This window comes from Furipterus horrens, unplaced genomic scaffold (genome assembly GCF_987537825.1).
Source record: "Furipterus horrens unplaced genomic scaffold, mFurHor1.1.pri manual_scaffold_5, whole genome shotgun sequence".
Taxonomy (NCBI): Eukaryota; Metazoa; Chordata; class Mammalia; order Chiroptera; family Furipteridae; genus Furipterus; species Furipterus horrens.
The window spans coordinates 12,681,355-12,697,703 of NW_028327175.1; the positions used below are offsets into that span (position 1 = coordinate 12,681,355).

The 16,349-nt window shown below is 44.4% G+C and overlaps 1 protein-coding gene across 1 annotated transcript in view; it reads left to right on the forward strand.

The window, feature by feature from the left end:
* ADAMTS12 (ADAM metallopeptidase with thrombospondin type 1 motif 12) overlaps positions 1–6,054 on the forward strand; it is a 230,028-nt gene extending 223,974 nt beyond the window's left edge. The window contains exon 24 of the mRNA XM_090278891.1: positions 5,621–6,054. Within this exon, the coding sequence (XP_090135017.1) occupies positions 5,621–5,799 (179 nt within the window). The 3' untranslated portion in view covers positions 5,800–6,054. The remainder of the gene's footprint in view (positions 1–5,620) is intronic.
* Positions 6,055–16,349: the final 10,295 nt, after the last annotated feature.

The following is a 16,349-nucleotide window of genomic DNA, read 5'->3' on the forward strand; positions in this document are numbered from 1 at the left end:
AGAATGTGGGAAATGGAACCCTCATACACACCTGGTGGAAATGTAAATTGGTATAGCCACTGTGGAAAACAATATGGAGGTCTCTCAAAAACAATTAAGAATAAGGTTACCATATTACTCAGCAATCCCTTTTCTGGTTATCTACCAGAAATTTTTGAAAACACTTATTGGTAAAGATATAGGTACCTCTATATTCATTGCAGCATTATTTACAATAGCCAGGATATGGAAACAACCTAAGTGGCTTTTGACAGATGAGTGGATTTTTTTTTTAATGTGGTATGTATATACAGTGGAATACTACTGAGCCATAAAATGATTAAATATTGCCATTTTCCACAACATGGGTGGATCTTGAGAGTATTAAGCTAAGTGAAATAAATCAGATGGAAAATTACAAGAACAGTATGAGTTCACAAAGCAACAAACAAAACAAAAAAGCTCATAGATACTGACAATATAATGGTAGTTATCAGAAGTGAACAGAGGAATGGGAAGGGGGACTATTTATAGTGACAACAGGAGACTGGGCTTCGAGTGTTGGGCACACAATAGAATATACAGATGTATTATGAAGATGTATATCTGAAACTTGTTATTTTTAACCAATGTCACCTCAATAAATTTAACTTAAAATGTTGAGGCAATAGAATCCTATGTTATGTTGATTTTATTTATATAATTGAGGTAGCAACACAGTCTTGGTTGAACATGCCTAGTATTATCAGTTATTTTAAAATTATTTAACTGTCTTATTGCTGGGTAATATGATCTTCAATAATCAAAACTGAGTTAAGTGCATTCCTGGTATTTTTATCTTGAATTCAAACACTGAAGAGGTGGCAACTAACAGTTGGCTGGCAGTGGATGTAAATAACAATAAATTTCAATCACCAGCAATTGTCAGGACACAAAAGTTAATTATTAGCTTCTCTTGAAGGCAGAGCCATGCTTATTCATGGACGAACAACATGAAACAGCAGCTGTAAGAAATGTCTTGATTTAAAAGCCAACCACCCACTGTCTGCTGTGCCCTCTAAAATGCTTTGAAAATAAGTCATTCACTGCCCAGACTCCTGTCAGCCATCCACCTATCACAATAAACATACCCCCTATGCCCGTCTTGTAAGATCGGGCATGGATTCATGTAAGGTTTGCTCTCCTCCAGGCCTTTGTACTTCCTTTGGGTGCCATCTAAATTGTTAATGATTTAAAATTTAATCAAAACTACCATTTCCATAGTAGGGACTATAAAAACCCTTTCCATGTACCTGGGCTAAGAAATAAAACATCAAATTCATCCAGAAGTGTTTATTAAGTATTAGCTATCTTATATGTATTATATTTATAATGATTAAAAACCCAAAGCAAAATCATTCTGGACACTATTCCTGGGTTTTTTTGTTTTATAATTTGGAGAGTGAGGAGTAAAGAAGGCATGAAAAATAATCAGGAAAATAAGAGAGACAGTACTTAGTCCCAAAGCTGATACAAATGAACATTTGAGCCAGCAAACTTTCTGTTGGAAAATATTCTTCCAGATAAATAATATTTAATTCATTAATTTATTCAGCAAGTATTGTTGATAATAACTTCTGTCTCAGGCAATTGTTAAAAACTTAGGGTATAGAAATGAGTATAACCAGTCCCTGGCCTCAAGAAACCCAAAATCTCACAGAAACTTTTTTGTCAACAATATTGAAATTGTGTTTCAACTTTCTTTTATGGGCAAAAAAAAAAATGATCTTTTCAATCTAGACACACCTGACAGCAAGGAAATACACTTATAGCTGTCCCTTTAAATTTCCAAGTATGCTTTCTGTTGAAAAGGCACAGGCAAATTGAGAACTCCTTTCCCAGTTACCCATAATTACAAGCATTGTGTACAGTCTGGCTGAGATCCATTTGTCTGATGAATACCACAAGCCTTTATTGTTTTACAATAATGAGAACTGATGCAATTCAGCCATGTCATGAGGTTGGTCTCATAGTCATTGTCTAAATGAGCTGCTAAACATAGACCTGGCACACAGGGCCCCAATAGAAGCCAAAATTTTCCCCCCACCCTCTTCCCCCTAGGCCCCTACTCTCAAACAGGAGGATCCCAGGACTCAGCATGTTTCTAGGACTCTTGAGCATGATTAAAAACCAGGGATCATGATCTCATGGTCCCCAAGGTCAGGCAGGACCCCCTAGCTTGGCTGAGCCTCTTTCAGTCATGTAGGGGTGTTGAACTCACCTGACAAGTGTGTGTTGAGTGAATGAATAGGTTCTGGTCAGGGAAGGCTTGCCCAGGTGGTCCCCTCCACTCCCATCATCAGTTCAAGAGATTCACTCTCTTGTTAGCAGAACTTTGAAGCCACTGAGGCAACATTCAAATTCAAGCACCATCTTCTTATGTACCAGCTATGTGATGTGGGGCTAGTTACTGAGCTTCTTTGGAACCCTAAGTTTTTAAAAAGGAAAATATAACTAAGTAAATTTCTTTGAGGATCAAATGAGATAGTACATGTCAAGCACATTGCTTAGCATGTGTTAAGGGCTTACCAAATTGTGTCTATGTTATTATTGTCATGGGAGAGGGGGAACATTCGTTTCCTAGGGCTAGCATAACAAACTGCCATAAGCTGGGTGACTTAAAACAGCAGCAATTTACTCTCTCACAGTTCTTAAAGCTAGAAGTTTAAAAACAAGGTCTTGTCAGGGCCATACTCCCTCTCTTAGTTTCTGGTGTTTGCCAGCAGTCCTTGGCTTTCCTTAGATTGTAGCTGCATAACTCCAGCGTCTGCCACTGCCATCCTGTGGCCTTCTTTTCTCGGTGTGCCTGTTCTCACATGGCTCTCACTTCTGTGTGTCTGTCTCTTCTTTTCTTATAAGGACACATTCATGTTAGACTAAGGGCCCACCCTTCTTCAGTATGGCCTCATCTTAATTTGCATCATAATCTCCAAAGAAGTATTTCCAGATTTTCAGTTCAAAGTGGTGGCATAGGAGGACCTTGAACTCATTTCCTCCCTCAAATACAAGAAATTTACACCTGTAGTTGGAGCAATTCTCCCAAAGAAGAACTGAAAGGGAGAGATTGACAGTGTTATAATAACAGGGGACTTGAACAACCCACTTTCATCAATGGATAGGTCATCCAGACAAAATCAACAGGGAAATAAGGCTTTAAATAGCACATTAAATCAGATGTACTTAATGGATACTTACAGAACATTCCACCAAAAAAACCAGTGGAATGCACCAACTTTGGAGGACACAATTCAACCAACAACAAGGTTAAAATTCTGGGCTGTCCAGGAGGCCCTTTTTGTAACAGAAGACACCCTTAAAAGAGATAAGACTTCAGCCCTTTGCAGAAAAGGCTTACATGGATTAACAGAACAGTTCAGGTTAGATCGTAGCGCCATGTTTGAGCCAGTGATACAGTAATGATACCACTTTGGAGACCAGGAGAAAAGAGATCTGTGATCCAGCATGGCCAGAAGCAGCTTTGTGGAGAGAAGGGAGGTAAGCTGAGACTTCACACTTCCTCTCTCTTCTTCCTCTCTGGAAGCAGCCCCAGAGCACTCACACACTTGTGGCAAAAAGTACGTGGGGAAAGAGCTACTGCAAACGCACCTTCTCTGTCCACCATCCACGAAGGCTTCGGGAGAGGCCGGCTAAGGGACCGGAGCAGCCTGTCACCCAGGCTTCCATGCTAAGCCCTGTTCCAGTGCCAGAGGCCTAGGAAGGATCTTTCCTTGTTCTGAGCAGCAGCCCACATGGCCCACGGCCCAGGTCCCATAGAGAACGCCAGCTGCTGGGGGCCGGGGTGTGTGACGTGGGAGACAAAATGCTCAACTTTCTTTCCTCAGTAGGAATACTTGGCGGAAGCACGTGCTTTCTCAAATGTCAGAGCACGTACAAAAGTTGCCCGGGGGATTTCAGCAGAGAGAGATGGTTAGAACGGACAGAAGAAGAGGCCTGAAGAAGAAAAAAGTGCAGATTGAAGAGATCTGCGGTTCCAGGAACACTGCATGGTACCTGTTCTCAAGGGCACTTAAAATTTGGTCATAAAATGGAACTTCGCAGATAACAGAAGATAATCAATGTCTCAAAAAAAAAAAAAAAAAAGGCACTATCAAGGGAATGATGTGTTCTGAGGGGATAAAAGGTATTTTTTCCTTTATGGCCTGAAGGTGAAAAAGTAGAGAGGTACAAAAATACTGTCACAGGTTGAGTTAAGAGGGTATTACCTCTTACTGACAGTTCTACTGACAAAGGACAGGTGCCTGTTTTTGAAAATGGCTTTTCTTTGGGATTATTCAAATAATTTTCTGTAAAGGAAAAAGAAAGACAGCCAGAACTCAGAGAGGCCACTCAAGCAAAGTTTGAGACAATTTCACTTTATAGAAGAGAAATCTGTGATTTGAACCCTACTGAATTCCTTCCAGACCAGGAGTTTGTGGGCCAGGCAGTCTGAGTCCCACCCATAGACTGTGTGGTGGTAGTTCCTGAGAAATTTAGTCTGATTCCCTGCTTTGTGTAAGGGGAAAGCAGGACCTTCCCTCCTTCCAATTAAGGGACTTCTTGCCCAGAGCTAGTTAGAGCAGAATAAAGATTAGGAAGCAGGTAACTAATTATATGCTTGCTATGAGAGTTATCTGTGTATGTCTGATGCCTTCCTATCCATGGTACATTGCTGGAGGGCAGGGACCACATTACCCACTCTGCTGAGTGATGCTCAGAAAGCATTGGGTAGTCGGCTACCTGGGTGATTGCTTGGCACTCTGGATGGTAGGACTGATAAAAGCAAGAGCTGTAGGATCAATACTGCCTGTATCCAGATCTCACTGCACCACTTATCAGCGAATAACATTGTGCAAGTTCTTAACTTCTACAGGTCTTACATTCCTCATTTGTAAAACAGCAAGAAGCGTTGTCTTTACCTTTACCTGACAGCACTGCTGTGAAGATTAAACGAAGCGATGCCCGTAAAGCATTGCCTGTAGCTGCCATGTAACAATACCGCAGAGCAAAACGTCTCTGCACTCAGAGCTTTAAAACTACAATTGTGTATTTTTTGTTCAGCATCTACAGGTCAGCTGAGGTGCAGCTGAGCTAGCCTGGCCTTGGTTGGCCTTGGCTGCCAGCTATCGGTTTGGTCTAGATCGGCTTCTTAAGTCTCAGCCTCCTCGCTTCAGTGGCTGCACCAGCCATGTTCCCGTGGTGACTGCAGATGCTCATCAGGGCTGGGTCACCCTTCTGCCTATTCCAAGGCCCCACAGGGATCCTGTCTACTAATGTCCCATTGTCCAAAGCAAGCCATAGAGCTGAACCCGAAGTGCAGAAGTAGGGCAGTATTCATCACCCACCAGGTGACTGCGGCAAGGTAGAATGTTTAAATCTGCCCCAGGGAGTGAAGAAGTATGACTGGTAATTCAGTGTAACACAGAGTCTTTGCACAGTGCCTGACACGTAACATGTTCAGAGGATGTCCACTAGGATTATGAGTTGTTAGGGAACTTTTCTCGGTAGACATACGAAGTCCTCCATTATTAAGAGAAGTTGTGTGCACTCACTTACAAAGGATATTAATCTTTGGTATTTCCTTAATTTTGTTCTCCTCCCACAGATGTGCTTTGCACCAAGGACAATTTATCAGCCAGTTTCTGCCAGACACTGAAAACCATGCAGAAATGTTCTGTGCCCACTGTGCGAGCTCAGTGCTGCCTGGCGTGCTCCCAGACGCACGTCGTCCACACCCAAAGGCCAAGAAAGCCACAGTCGCTCAAAAGCCGCAATGCATACTAAGTCCAGGAGGAAGCCACCTGCCACCATAGACTGCCGCAGCCTGCTGACTGGGACCTGTTCTAACCCCAGGGTCCACTTCATGGAGGTTTTCCTCTGTCCATTTCAGGCCCAACTTTGGATCATACCAAAACAAAATCCACTGTGTTCTGTAAGCCACAAAATGGCCCTTGCAGGAGGGTGGGTCCGTAACACTTGCTGCTCCCTGACAGGCAGGTAAGATAGCCAGGAGAATGAGGCATCTCCTGGGCTGTTCCTGGGAAAGGGGCCAAATAGTCAAGTCTGTGAAAGAATATCTTTTTTTCACCCTTCAAAGAGAAAAACAAAGAAACCAGATTTTTCCCAGACTACCTCAAAAGTATCAGGAAACGTAGCCACTCTTATCCAAGGAACAAAGAATCTTGTTAGCTGACCCTGGTGGAATCATTCCCCCTCCACCTCTGCTGGGGGTGTTTGAAATACATGGGAGAGCTCTTAGGGACACTCCCTTAATTCACCCACACAGAGGACCCATTTCTTCACCCAGTATTCAACTCGGTAGGAGGAGAAAGCCCCTCATCCCTGCAGACCCCATATCTGGGCAGAGGAAGCAGACAGAAATGGCAGGATTTAGTCAAGCGAAGGGATTTAGGTTATACAGAAGACATTTCTGAGCTGAGGATCATTTCTAGGAAAACTGTGAAAAAGCAAGTGAACAGAACAGTTGACCCTTGAACAACATGGGTTTGAACTGAATGATTATGCTTATACACGGATTTTTTTCAACCAAGACATGTACTGCTTCCCATCTGCAGCTGGAAGTCCACATATACGGAGGGTAGACTGTATGCATAAATCTATGCCATTTTATATAGGGTACTTTAGCATCCACCAATTTTGGTGTCCGTGTGGTGGGGGGGAGGGGGCGGTCCTAGAACCAGTACCCAATGGATACCAAGGGAAACGTACATTTGAGGGAAGTCAAAAGTTAAATATGTGGATTTCTGACTGCATGTGGTTTGGCACCCCTAACCCCTGCCTTGTTCTAGGCTCAACTGCACTCGTATAAGAAAGGGAATGTGGGCCTTCATTCTTCGCACTTCCCAGGGATATTTTCTTTCCTCGGCAGAAGAGGCTTTCCCTCTCCAAGCTATTCATTGCTGGGGGTTTACTCACAACAACTGGGAGAGCCTGGTTCCATGGCTGCCACCCGCTATTTCAAAAGAACCAAGTAAGTTGTATTCAATACCAGAACTTAGTACAAATTTCTAGTCTGGAGAGAAAAACAAAAAACTTCTCAAAGTGAGGTAAAGATGACCTAGTCCTCAGTGCCCCCGGTAGTTACTTTTGAGGCAAGTCAGAGGAATTCACAAAACTGAAATGAGAGTGAGGAGGCTTATCCTGGATATTCCTACCACTCAACAGGAGTCCAACTAGGCGATGGGCTCAAATTCAAGGCCGATTGCTTGGTTTCAAAGGGGAGGCGTTTATATGATCTGAACCCAGAGGGAGAGGGTGGGTGGGTGAAGAAACCCTCAGAATCAGCTCCTGACAGAGGGAAGGACGAATATGGCCTTCGTGGGATGGGCAGCATATTTTTCAATGTGTACACAGGTACAGTTAATATTCACCATGGAGCACAATGTCCCATATCTTGAATTATCTAGCCGTTCAGCAGAATGGTGCTATTGAAAAATGGTGCTAATATCTACGTGGTGGCAGAACTAAAAGAAACATGTAAATAGATGTAGACGTGGGAAAAGTCCATCTACATCTTCTGTTAAATGTGTGATGAATGGTGTTGCTGGCCAATGCCAGTTCTATTGCTTGGTTACCAGAAGCTTTAAAAAATGTTATATTATGTGCTTTTTATTATTTTTTTCAAACCATTAATGTATAGTATTGTGATAAATTTCTATGGAACATAGAACGCTGGGTTGGGATGAAATTCAGAATAGACCAGAAATAGGAGGAAAGTGGAAACATTTACCTAAAGCCAGGAATTTTATTTCAAATAATAATTACAGTCTTGTATTCTCTGTCTTCAGATATGAACATTGCTGGCTGATGACAATCTCTTGTGAAATAATAGTTTTAGAGAGAAGATGCTTAAATTGTTAGCGACTTGAGTGGAGAAGAACCTGATTTATTTCTAATGAGGCAATTTGCAGAGACAGCCCCTGAAGTGTAGTGTAAGCTTTCAGGGGTGTTAATTTAGGAATCCAGATTGATATAACGTGGTACTGTACTATCATAAGGCCATACATGTCATCAGAGACCTGATAGGACCAGTCTTGCAAAACTCAGGAACAAACTTAGCTTCCTGTTGACCTCAACAAACTTAACTAGGCTGGATTTCCCAATACACAAAATGTTATTTGTGACCCTGGTGGAGAAGATGGTAGAAATGTAGGGAGGACATGGCCAGGTGCTTTATTTTAGGCCTTTCTCCAGTTTCCCAAAGGTAGAATAATGGCCCCTAATCACGCCTCATAGACATTCACTTCCCAGATTGAGCCTGCGTTGGGAGAGAGTTGTATGGCATCTGCCAACCTTGACCCCAGGATAAAGATAGCACTTGCTGTTGGTGCCGTCTGACATGGGTGTTGCCTTGACAATCACTCAGCTTGGGGTCATCAGGGTTCTGACAGGTCCCTGTGCTTGTAATAAGAAAGGGGCCTCAGATTACCAGGGAAACCAGAGGCAAGAACATAGATGGGGTCTTCACTATTTCTTTGATGCTCACAGGGACCAACATGAAGCAACATTGTTGGTTTATTTCATCCATGTCCTTCTTCCTTCCCAACTTGAACAAGCAAACGAGAAGTGTGGAAAAAGACACTGGATGCACGTCCTCCAACCAGAGAGGGCTGCCCCAGGGCCTGGTGCTCAAATTCATGACGGTGCTCAAATACGTGAAGGTTCTCAGACCCAATTTGGTTTACACTGCCTTTCACAGTGGTAGAGTTAGCGCTGCTCTGAAAAATTGTGGGTTAATTTAATTCTTGAACACAAAACATACCTGACCACTGTGAGAAAACAGTATTCCAAGAGACTAAGCAGTGCAATAGATCATTTGGTGATACGAACATTTGTCTCTCTGTAGGAATGACTTGTTTTATGATAGGTTTTCTTAAACAAGGGTGAACCTCCATCTTGTCTCCTGACACCCAGTTGGCAGAGTCATCCCAATGTGATGCTTGAATGTTTTTGATAACCTTCATCAAGTTTTTGAAACACAGTTTAAGGGATTATATTCTTTCAGAGCATAATTTCCCAATCAATTGGCTAAAGTCCTCTAAACTCTGAAAGCCACAACATTGCTACCCCAGAGATTGCAGGTCTCAGACCTTCTCTCTACTGACTTTAAGATGAAATCCTGGGCCAGTGTATCTGGTACCCACTACACAGCAATTCACTTTCAAGAGAGAGAACACATGATGTGAACTGCCTGGTGCTACAACTTCGTCAACATATTTGATGCTACTCCTGGTTTTTGTATGGCTAATTCAAGTATTATTGATATTATTAGCATTATTATTATTAAGTTATATCTTTTTTAAAAACATGGTTGGGAAGCACAATTCTACCTATCATTGTCCTCCAAAATGGTTGTATGATGTAATGGCCCAACCCATTGCCTCCCTGCACCTCTGTGCTGCTTTGCCAGGCCCAGCCTGAAGGGGTACCCTGCTGGGCACCTCAGTATTTAAAACCAGACTGTAATCATAGCCTGCCATTGTGAGGCATCAATAAATGGCCAAACTCATCAATGTTTCTATGTGATTCATTTACCCCTGCTGTGAGACTCAACCCCCACCGCTGGTACCCATGAGTTTAGCAGCCTGGAGAAGAGTGCTGTCAAATTCTTCCCTACTCCTTGCAGATTCCCTCCTACTTCACCCCTAGATCAGTTTGTTACCAGATGAGTCACATCCCAGGCAAGGTAGAGAACTGAGGTCTCTTCTCATGAATGACTATCATATGACTATCATGCTAATCTGAAGTGATACCTAAAATTCTCCACGATACCTGATCCAATGTATTCAGCATTACCTACTCCTCATCTTATCCAATGTGTAGACATGATGCTTAAGAAAAAGTAACCCACATTTAGAGGAATTTGCTTTGGAAATTCCTGTGCAACAAGCAAAGGTAGAATTTGGATGCACAGACATGGAATCCATTCATATGGAAATGATCAAAAGGACTGAGGCAGGGAGAGCCAGGCATCTGCAGGTGACCCCTGGAATGTTGGAGGGCACACATGGTGGTAGAACATGTTTTTGAACCAGCACAGCACAGAGGGCCATGAACGCCTTCCTCACAGTACCTTCAAAACTCCTCTCTGTGACTCCGAGGTAACTTACGTCCTACAAAGCGTAGGTCAAGTCTGCTTCCCCGAGAAGCCTATGCTTTTCTTGCCAAAAAGAGGCCCTTCTCTGCTCCTTCTTCACCTTGTCCATTTTCCTCTAGAGTAGTTCTTACTCAAGAGCGACTTTGCCCCCCAAGAGACATTTTACAATGTCTAGAGATATTTTTGGTTTTCACAACTAGTGGGGGAGGAGACAGTGCTTCTGTCATCTAGTGGGTAGAGGCCAAGAATGCCGCTAACATCCTACAGGATGGCCCCTCCCCATGACAAAGAATCAGCTGGCTCAAAATGTCAGTAGTTCTGAAGCCAAAAAACTTCACTAGAACAATGATCTTCTTGGAATGAGTAGCAGGTTCTGGGTTGGGTAAAACAGAGCTCACCCTAAAATTCAGACCTCATAAAAGGGCTGATGAAGAAAAATAATACATCGGGATTCAAAGCATATCAGCTTGATAAAAGCATCTTCATGTTCGAAGGGAGAGATATCAACTCCAAGAGTCTTAGACCAGCCCCTGGGACCCAGGTGTCTCAATCCTCAAGCAGCGGCCATACTCCAAAAGCCAGCAAAACGAAAAAGTAGCATGTTGGAGGCTTGGGATAAACCTCTTCCAAACGAGGCTTCTAACCAAACAATAGGCATAATTAGCCAGATCAAAGTAGCAGCTTTACTAAGGTGAGGCTGGCTTAGAGAGCATTATCTCAGATGCAAATGGAAAAGGGCTTTCCTGCCCTTTTCCAAACCTCCAGGGGTGAGCCTCAAGAGCGAAGGGGCTGAGGGGTTGGAGGAAGGGAGAGGGGAAGAGGGGGGAGGGAGAAAGAGAAAAAAGAAGAAGAAAGAGGCGGGGAAGGGATATGATGAGGAAGAGGAGGAGGAAGAAGAGGAGGACTCGAGGAGTAGGGGAATACAAGGGGGAGGAGGAGGGCGAGGGGGACACAGAAGGGACACAACGGGGAAGGAAGGATGAAGGACAAGGGGGAAGATGAGGGGGAGGAGGACGAAGAGGGGGACAAGGACTTAGAACAAGTAGCGTGAAGAGAAGACATGGAAGTTGCTAAGAGGGTGTCCTCGCCTTATCTGCTCCCTCCCCCACCGGATATTGCCCACTGCCTCACTGAACAGCCCTCGGGCTCCTCCCTTTACAGGTAGAGCCTGGCTCACCCCATCTCCAGCTTGGTGGGATATTGCCAGACCAAGAGGCCCTCAGTGATGGGATGTGGTGCCTGAGGCCAAGGCGGTATCGAGGGCCCAGGGAGCACAGTCTAGCTGGAGACTGACATCAGGCGACAGTACCCCTGGCACCATCACTACACGGCTTCCTCTTTGGCTTCTAGAGCCACTGGGAGACATCCCCACAGCCAGCTGCACGGGACAGGAAGGTAATGCTGCACGGGGAGAGGCCTCAAGTGGGCCAGTCCTCAGGCGACAGCCTCTCGTTGCTCCCAGAAATCTTGGAGAGTAATTCACAGGGACTGGAATTCCCTCAGAGCAGGCGGGCACGGGGGAAAACCAACTCTTAACCATCACCAACATTGCATCCTTAACCCTGGACTGGGAAGCACCTGCGAACAATATTTGTGCCCACACACGGCTTCTCTAGACTCAGTTCTTTGAGGACAGGGAAAGTATTGTTTGGTATGTCTTTTCCTAGAACCTTGTCCTCTGCCTGGTACATAATATGTGCTCAATAAAAATGGGTTGATCATGTTCATTGATGCCAAATTAAGGATCTAAGAAAAACAACTGAAGTCCTTTCAGCCACTGAGAAGGGGAAGCTTATTCTACATAGAAACTGCAATTAGGAATCCATTCGGAACAAACACACAGAGCTAATCTAACCATCATAGCTAGTAATGAACAACTCATTAAAGGCACTTGCTCCTTCCCACAACCCTTCATAATTCAACAGCATTTGAGAATATGATGTGCCCCGAGAAAGAGTAGGATCTGTTGATTGCAGAATCCCACTGACTTCCCCCTCTGTCCCTGCCCTGCTGCACAGCTCCTCACTGCAGTCACACCTGAAGGCTGTTTATTTGCTAACCCAATTTTTCCTGGCACAGGCAGGAAAGTGATGATGGCTGCTGACTTGCTTCATCCCCTGTGCCCCTGATCCCAGCACCCTACATGGCCCCGGATCTAATCTATGAGCAGGACACCACGTAGAAGAGTTGTACTTTTCCACTTTGAACCCATAAAAGCCAGTTGCTGAATACTCATCACACCATGATTTTGAGGATGGAATAAACCATCTGTCCAAGGATTTAACTGCTGGTTGTTACACTAGTCAGAGGCAGGGGCTGGGGAGCTGCTTCTATCAGAGGAGATAAGCTGCAATGTTCCAATTACTGGGTTGGCCAAAAAGTTCATTTATTTGTTTGATTTTTTTCCTTAAGACAGCTCCAATAGTGCTCAGGTGTCTCTAACTTCATTCAAAACAATTTTGGTAGATTGTATTGTGACAGCTGTCATATCAGCATGCATTAAAAAAAAATTAAAATTGGTGAATTTTTCTATAGCCATTTTAATATTGAAGATGGAAGAAAATAAGCAACAGTTTCAGCATATTATGCTTTATTATTTCAAGAAAGGTAAAAAAAAACACAACTGAAACACAAAGTAAGATTTGTGAGGTGCTGTGACTGATCGAACGTGTCAAAAGTGGTTTGCGAAGTTCTGTGCTGGAGATTTCTCTCTGGATGATGTTCCATGGTCCGGTAGACCAGTTGAAGTGGATAGCGATCAAATCAAGACATTAACTGAGAACAATCGATGTTATACCATGCAGGAGATGCCAGACATACTCAAAATATCCAAATCAATAAAGTCATTGGTGAAAATGAAAAATGTGTCTTTATTTTAATAAAAAAACCACATGAATTTTTTGGCCAACCCAATGCTATTGCTGTACCCCCAACTACTCCCAAATGTAGTGGTATGACAACAGCCACCACTTTCTTGTGGTCGCCGATTCTGTAGGACAAGGATCCAGACAGGACACAGAGGGCCGGCTTTTCTCTGCTCCGCGATATTGAGAACTGCAAACACTTGGCATGAATGACTCCATCCATACTCCTGCACTAAGAGACTTGACCTTGGCTTCTAGCAGCCTAAGATTGTGTCCCTGGGATGACTTTGAGTTCCTGTCTGGAAAGATCAAGCGTGCCAGGAGAATTTAACATTTGTTCCAACAGGTACCTCACCTCCCTATTCTTTGAGCATTTGTTAAAATCTTATCATTGGGAGTGCTTTCTTGGTCCCTTTAGAGATGTATATGTATCTCCTACAGCCCAGGACTGTCACTCTCCAGGACCTGAAAGTCATTGCCCTGGAATGTAATCATCAGGAAGCATAGGGCACCTGTCTCCCAGCCTCTGTGGGAAGGAAGAAGCCTGGCTTTGATTCGTACCCCTCAGTAGACACAAATGACCTAATCGCATTGACACTAAACAGCCTTCTTACCTGATTTTAGTGGTTTTTCACTTTCTGACTATACTCAAGCCCTTGCTCACTCCTCATCCCCACTGTCTCTCATCTGCCCATTAAAACATCCAGTCACCTTTGCACAAATCAGAATTGAATCACAACACTGGGGTATCTCCCCATATTCAAGGGGGAAAGATGGAGACCTACCTCACGACGGGACTAGTGCCAAATAATTGGGGCTATGATTAAAATCCACCACAGGCACCAAGAACCAAGATCCAATAGAACTTCATCAGTCACAGGCTCCTTATTTGCAAATTCACCTATTCGTTAAAATTTATTTATAGCTCCAAAATCAACAGAGTGGCACTGTCACCAGTATGTGGCACCAGCCCAACAAGCTCAAGTCTCCATCTCTGAAGGCTGATTCTAGGGATTTTCCAAGGCAAGGGTAGTTCTCCTGGTGCCCTGGTTGCTTCCCTTTTCCAGACCTCTACAGTTGTTGCCTAACCTCAGACCTGCCTTGCTCACAAACCTAGGCGTAGTCATGCGTGGGCTGCCCCCTGGTGCTGTCCTTGGGAAGAGAAAAGCTGTGTAGCCAACACAAACAGCTGTTATTTCCCATTTAAAATCCAACACAGGTGTACAATTATAATCTTGTACACCTGAAAATTATATTATTTTTACCTCCCCCAAGCTTAACTTAAAAATAAGCATGCAAGAATATCTACATTTGACTAAACAAAAATCAGTTTTTAATCAGTTTTTATACATGTTTAGGGTATATATTTTCTACTTTTCTCTGAGACAGAAGGAAAATAAAATATCTGGAAAAAGATATAAAAGGAAATACTGTATAAGATAAAATCAACACTAAGTCTCAGCAGGGAAGAAGCACCCTGGGAGGAGAAATCAGAGTGATAACAATGGCGGTGCTGATGGGCTAATAACAGAGATCACCTTCCTTCAACTCGGTGGAAACAATTGCAAACCGAGTCCACTGGTGGAGGCACAGGGAACAAGCTTAAATCCACAGCTGCACAAAAGGGCGATTAGATTTGGGCTCATCGTCTTGCACCTGCTCCTGATTTTAGACAACCAGTGGACCAATGAAGCATGAGATTCCGTGAGCTCTCCCCGGCCGCTGTGGCCTGAGAAATGGACCAGTTCTTTGTTGCTCCAGAACAAATTGTCCTTTATGGCCTTTATGATGCACTGAAGAGCAGAAGATTAAGAAAATGCTCCTTCATGTGCCTGGTGGTAAGGGACCAGCTCAGCTGAATGGGCCTCTGACCCTCAGAAGGATGAAAGGTACAAGCTGGGAAACATTTCTCCTCTCTTTTTTATGTGGGGAGCTACAACTCGGGGACCCATCAATATTATACCACGGGGGAGATAGCAGGGGATCATTTTTAAACTAGATTTGTCAGATTGGTGGGAGCAGGGAAATCGGAAGTGAAGGTAGTACAGCTATGAGCCTCCATGGTCCTGCCCTATCCACCCACCATGGAAGAAGACCAAGGGCACACTGGGGCTTCTCATAGTGGCCCCGGGTGTGTGTTCGTCCCATCTTCACACTGTTCTGAACCCTCCTGTCTCTGCTCACTCCAGCCCGGTGCAGCCTGGGCGGTCAAGAGGCGTGAGCCAGGGTTCTCTAAAGCTGCCTAAGGTCTTTTCCATCAGGCCAGAGGTGGCGTTTCTCCTGCCAAACCTGGGCCCAGAGAGATGGTTGCTTAGGCTTGTCCCTAACATTTGCGGGGCCTGGAGCACAGTTGAAGGACCACACACCAAACGTCTTAATGTCTAGAAGTTATCAGACAAGCTGCATCCCGGCCCAGCCTGCTCCCCAAGGACTGCCCTTGTAACTGAGGGGATAAATGAGCGCCATGGGCCAGCCTGGCCTCCCGAGAACCTGGCAGCCCAAACACAGGGCTCCCAGGTCATGATTGAAGCCAAATCCATGGCAGAGACTCACCTGGCCAAACCCATTTCCCTCCTCCATCTCTCACTTTTCTGACTCAAAATCTGCAGACAGTTCTAAACACCTTCCAAACCCATATCATTCAGGCACAGAGGGAGCACAGTTATCTGGGGAACCTGTCTGGACAGGGCACACCCATCTCCCTTGCACTGTGCATCTCTTCCCTGTGGCTCTTCCTTAGTTATTTCTAGCAAATTATGTTTCCTAGAATATGGGGTCACCTGAGGTTGTGGTTGGCCAGGCAGATGTGCAGGTAGCCTGCATACCCCATTTGCAAATGCTGCCTGAAGTGGGGCAGCCTTGTGAAATGGACCCCTTCACCTGCGGGGTCTTCACTAACTCTGAAAGTGTCAGAACTGAATTAAATTGTGGGGCGCCCTGCTGGTGTGAGAGAATATGAGCGCGCGTGTGTTGGAACATGTCTGGTATCAGAAAACACACACACACACACACAGTTGTTCCTTTCTGATAATTCTTATTCATTCAGATGGTTACAAAACTAATTAAAAAATAAAACTCTTCCTAGACCGCAAAGACAGCAGAAGCGTTTGTGATCCGCTGTCCGTGATGTCTGTGGCATGCTGGCCCCGCTGAGGCAGGGCTCACTTAAGAGGACCCCCGCTGTCCTGCCCCGGACTGCAGGCAGTGCTGCCCACTCTGCTGTGGCTCCCGGGAAGTTGACAGCTGAAGCAGACTCTTGAGGAAAGGGAAGCTGGTGGCTAAGTAGGATCCAGGATCATCTTGCAGGAAGGGATAGACGAATACATGGAAAATGGTGCTTCCACAAGACTGGC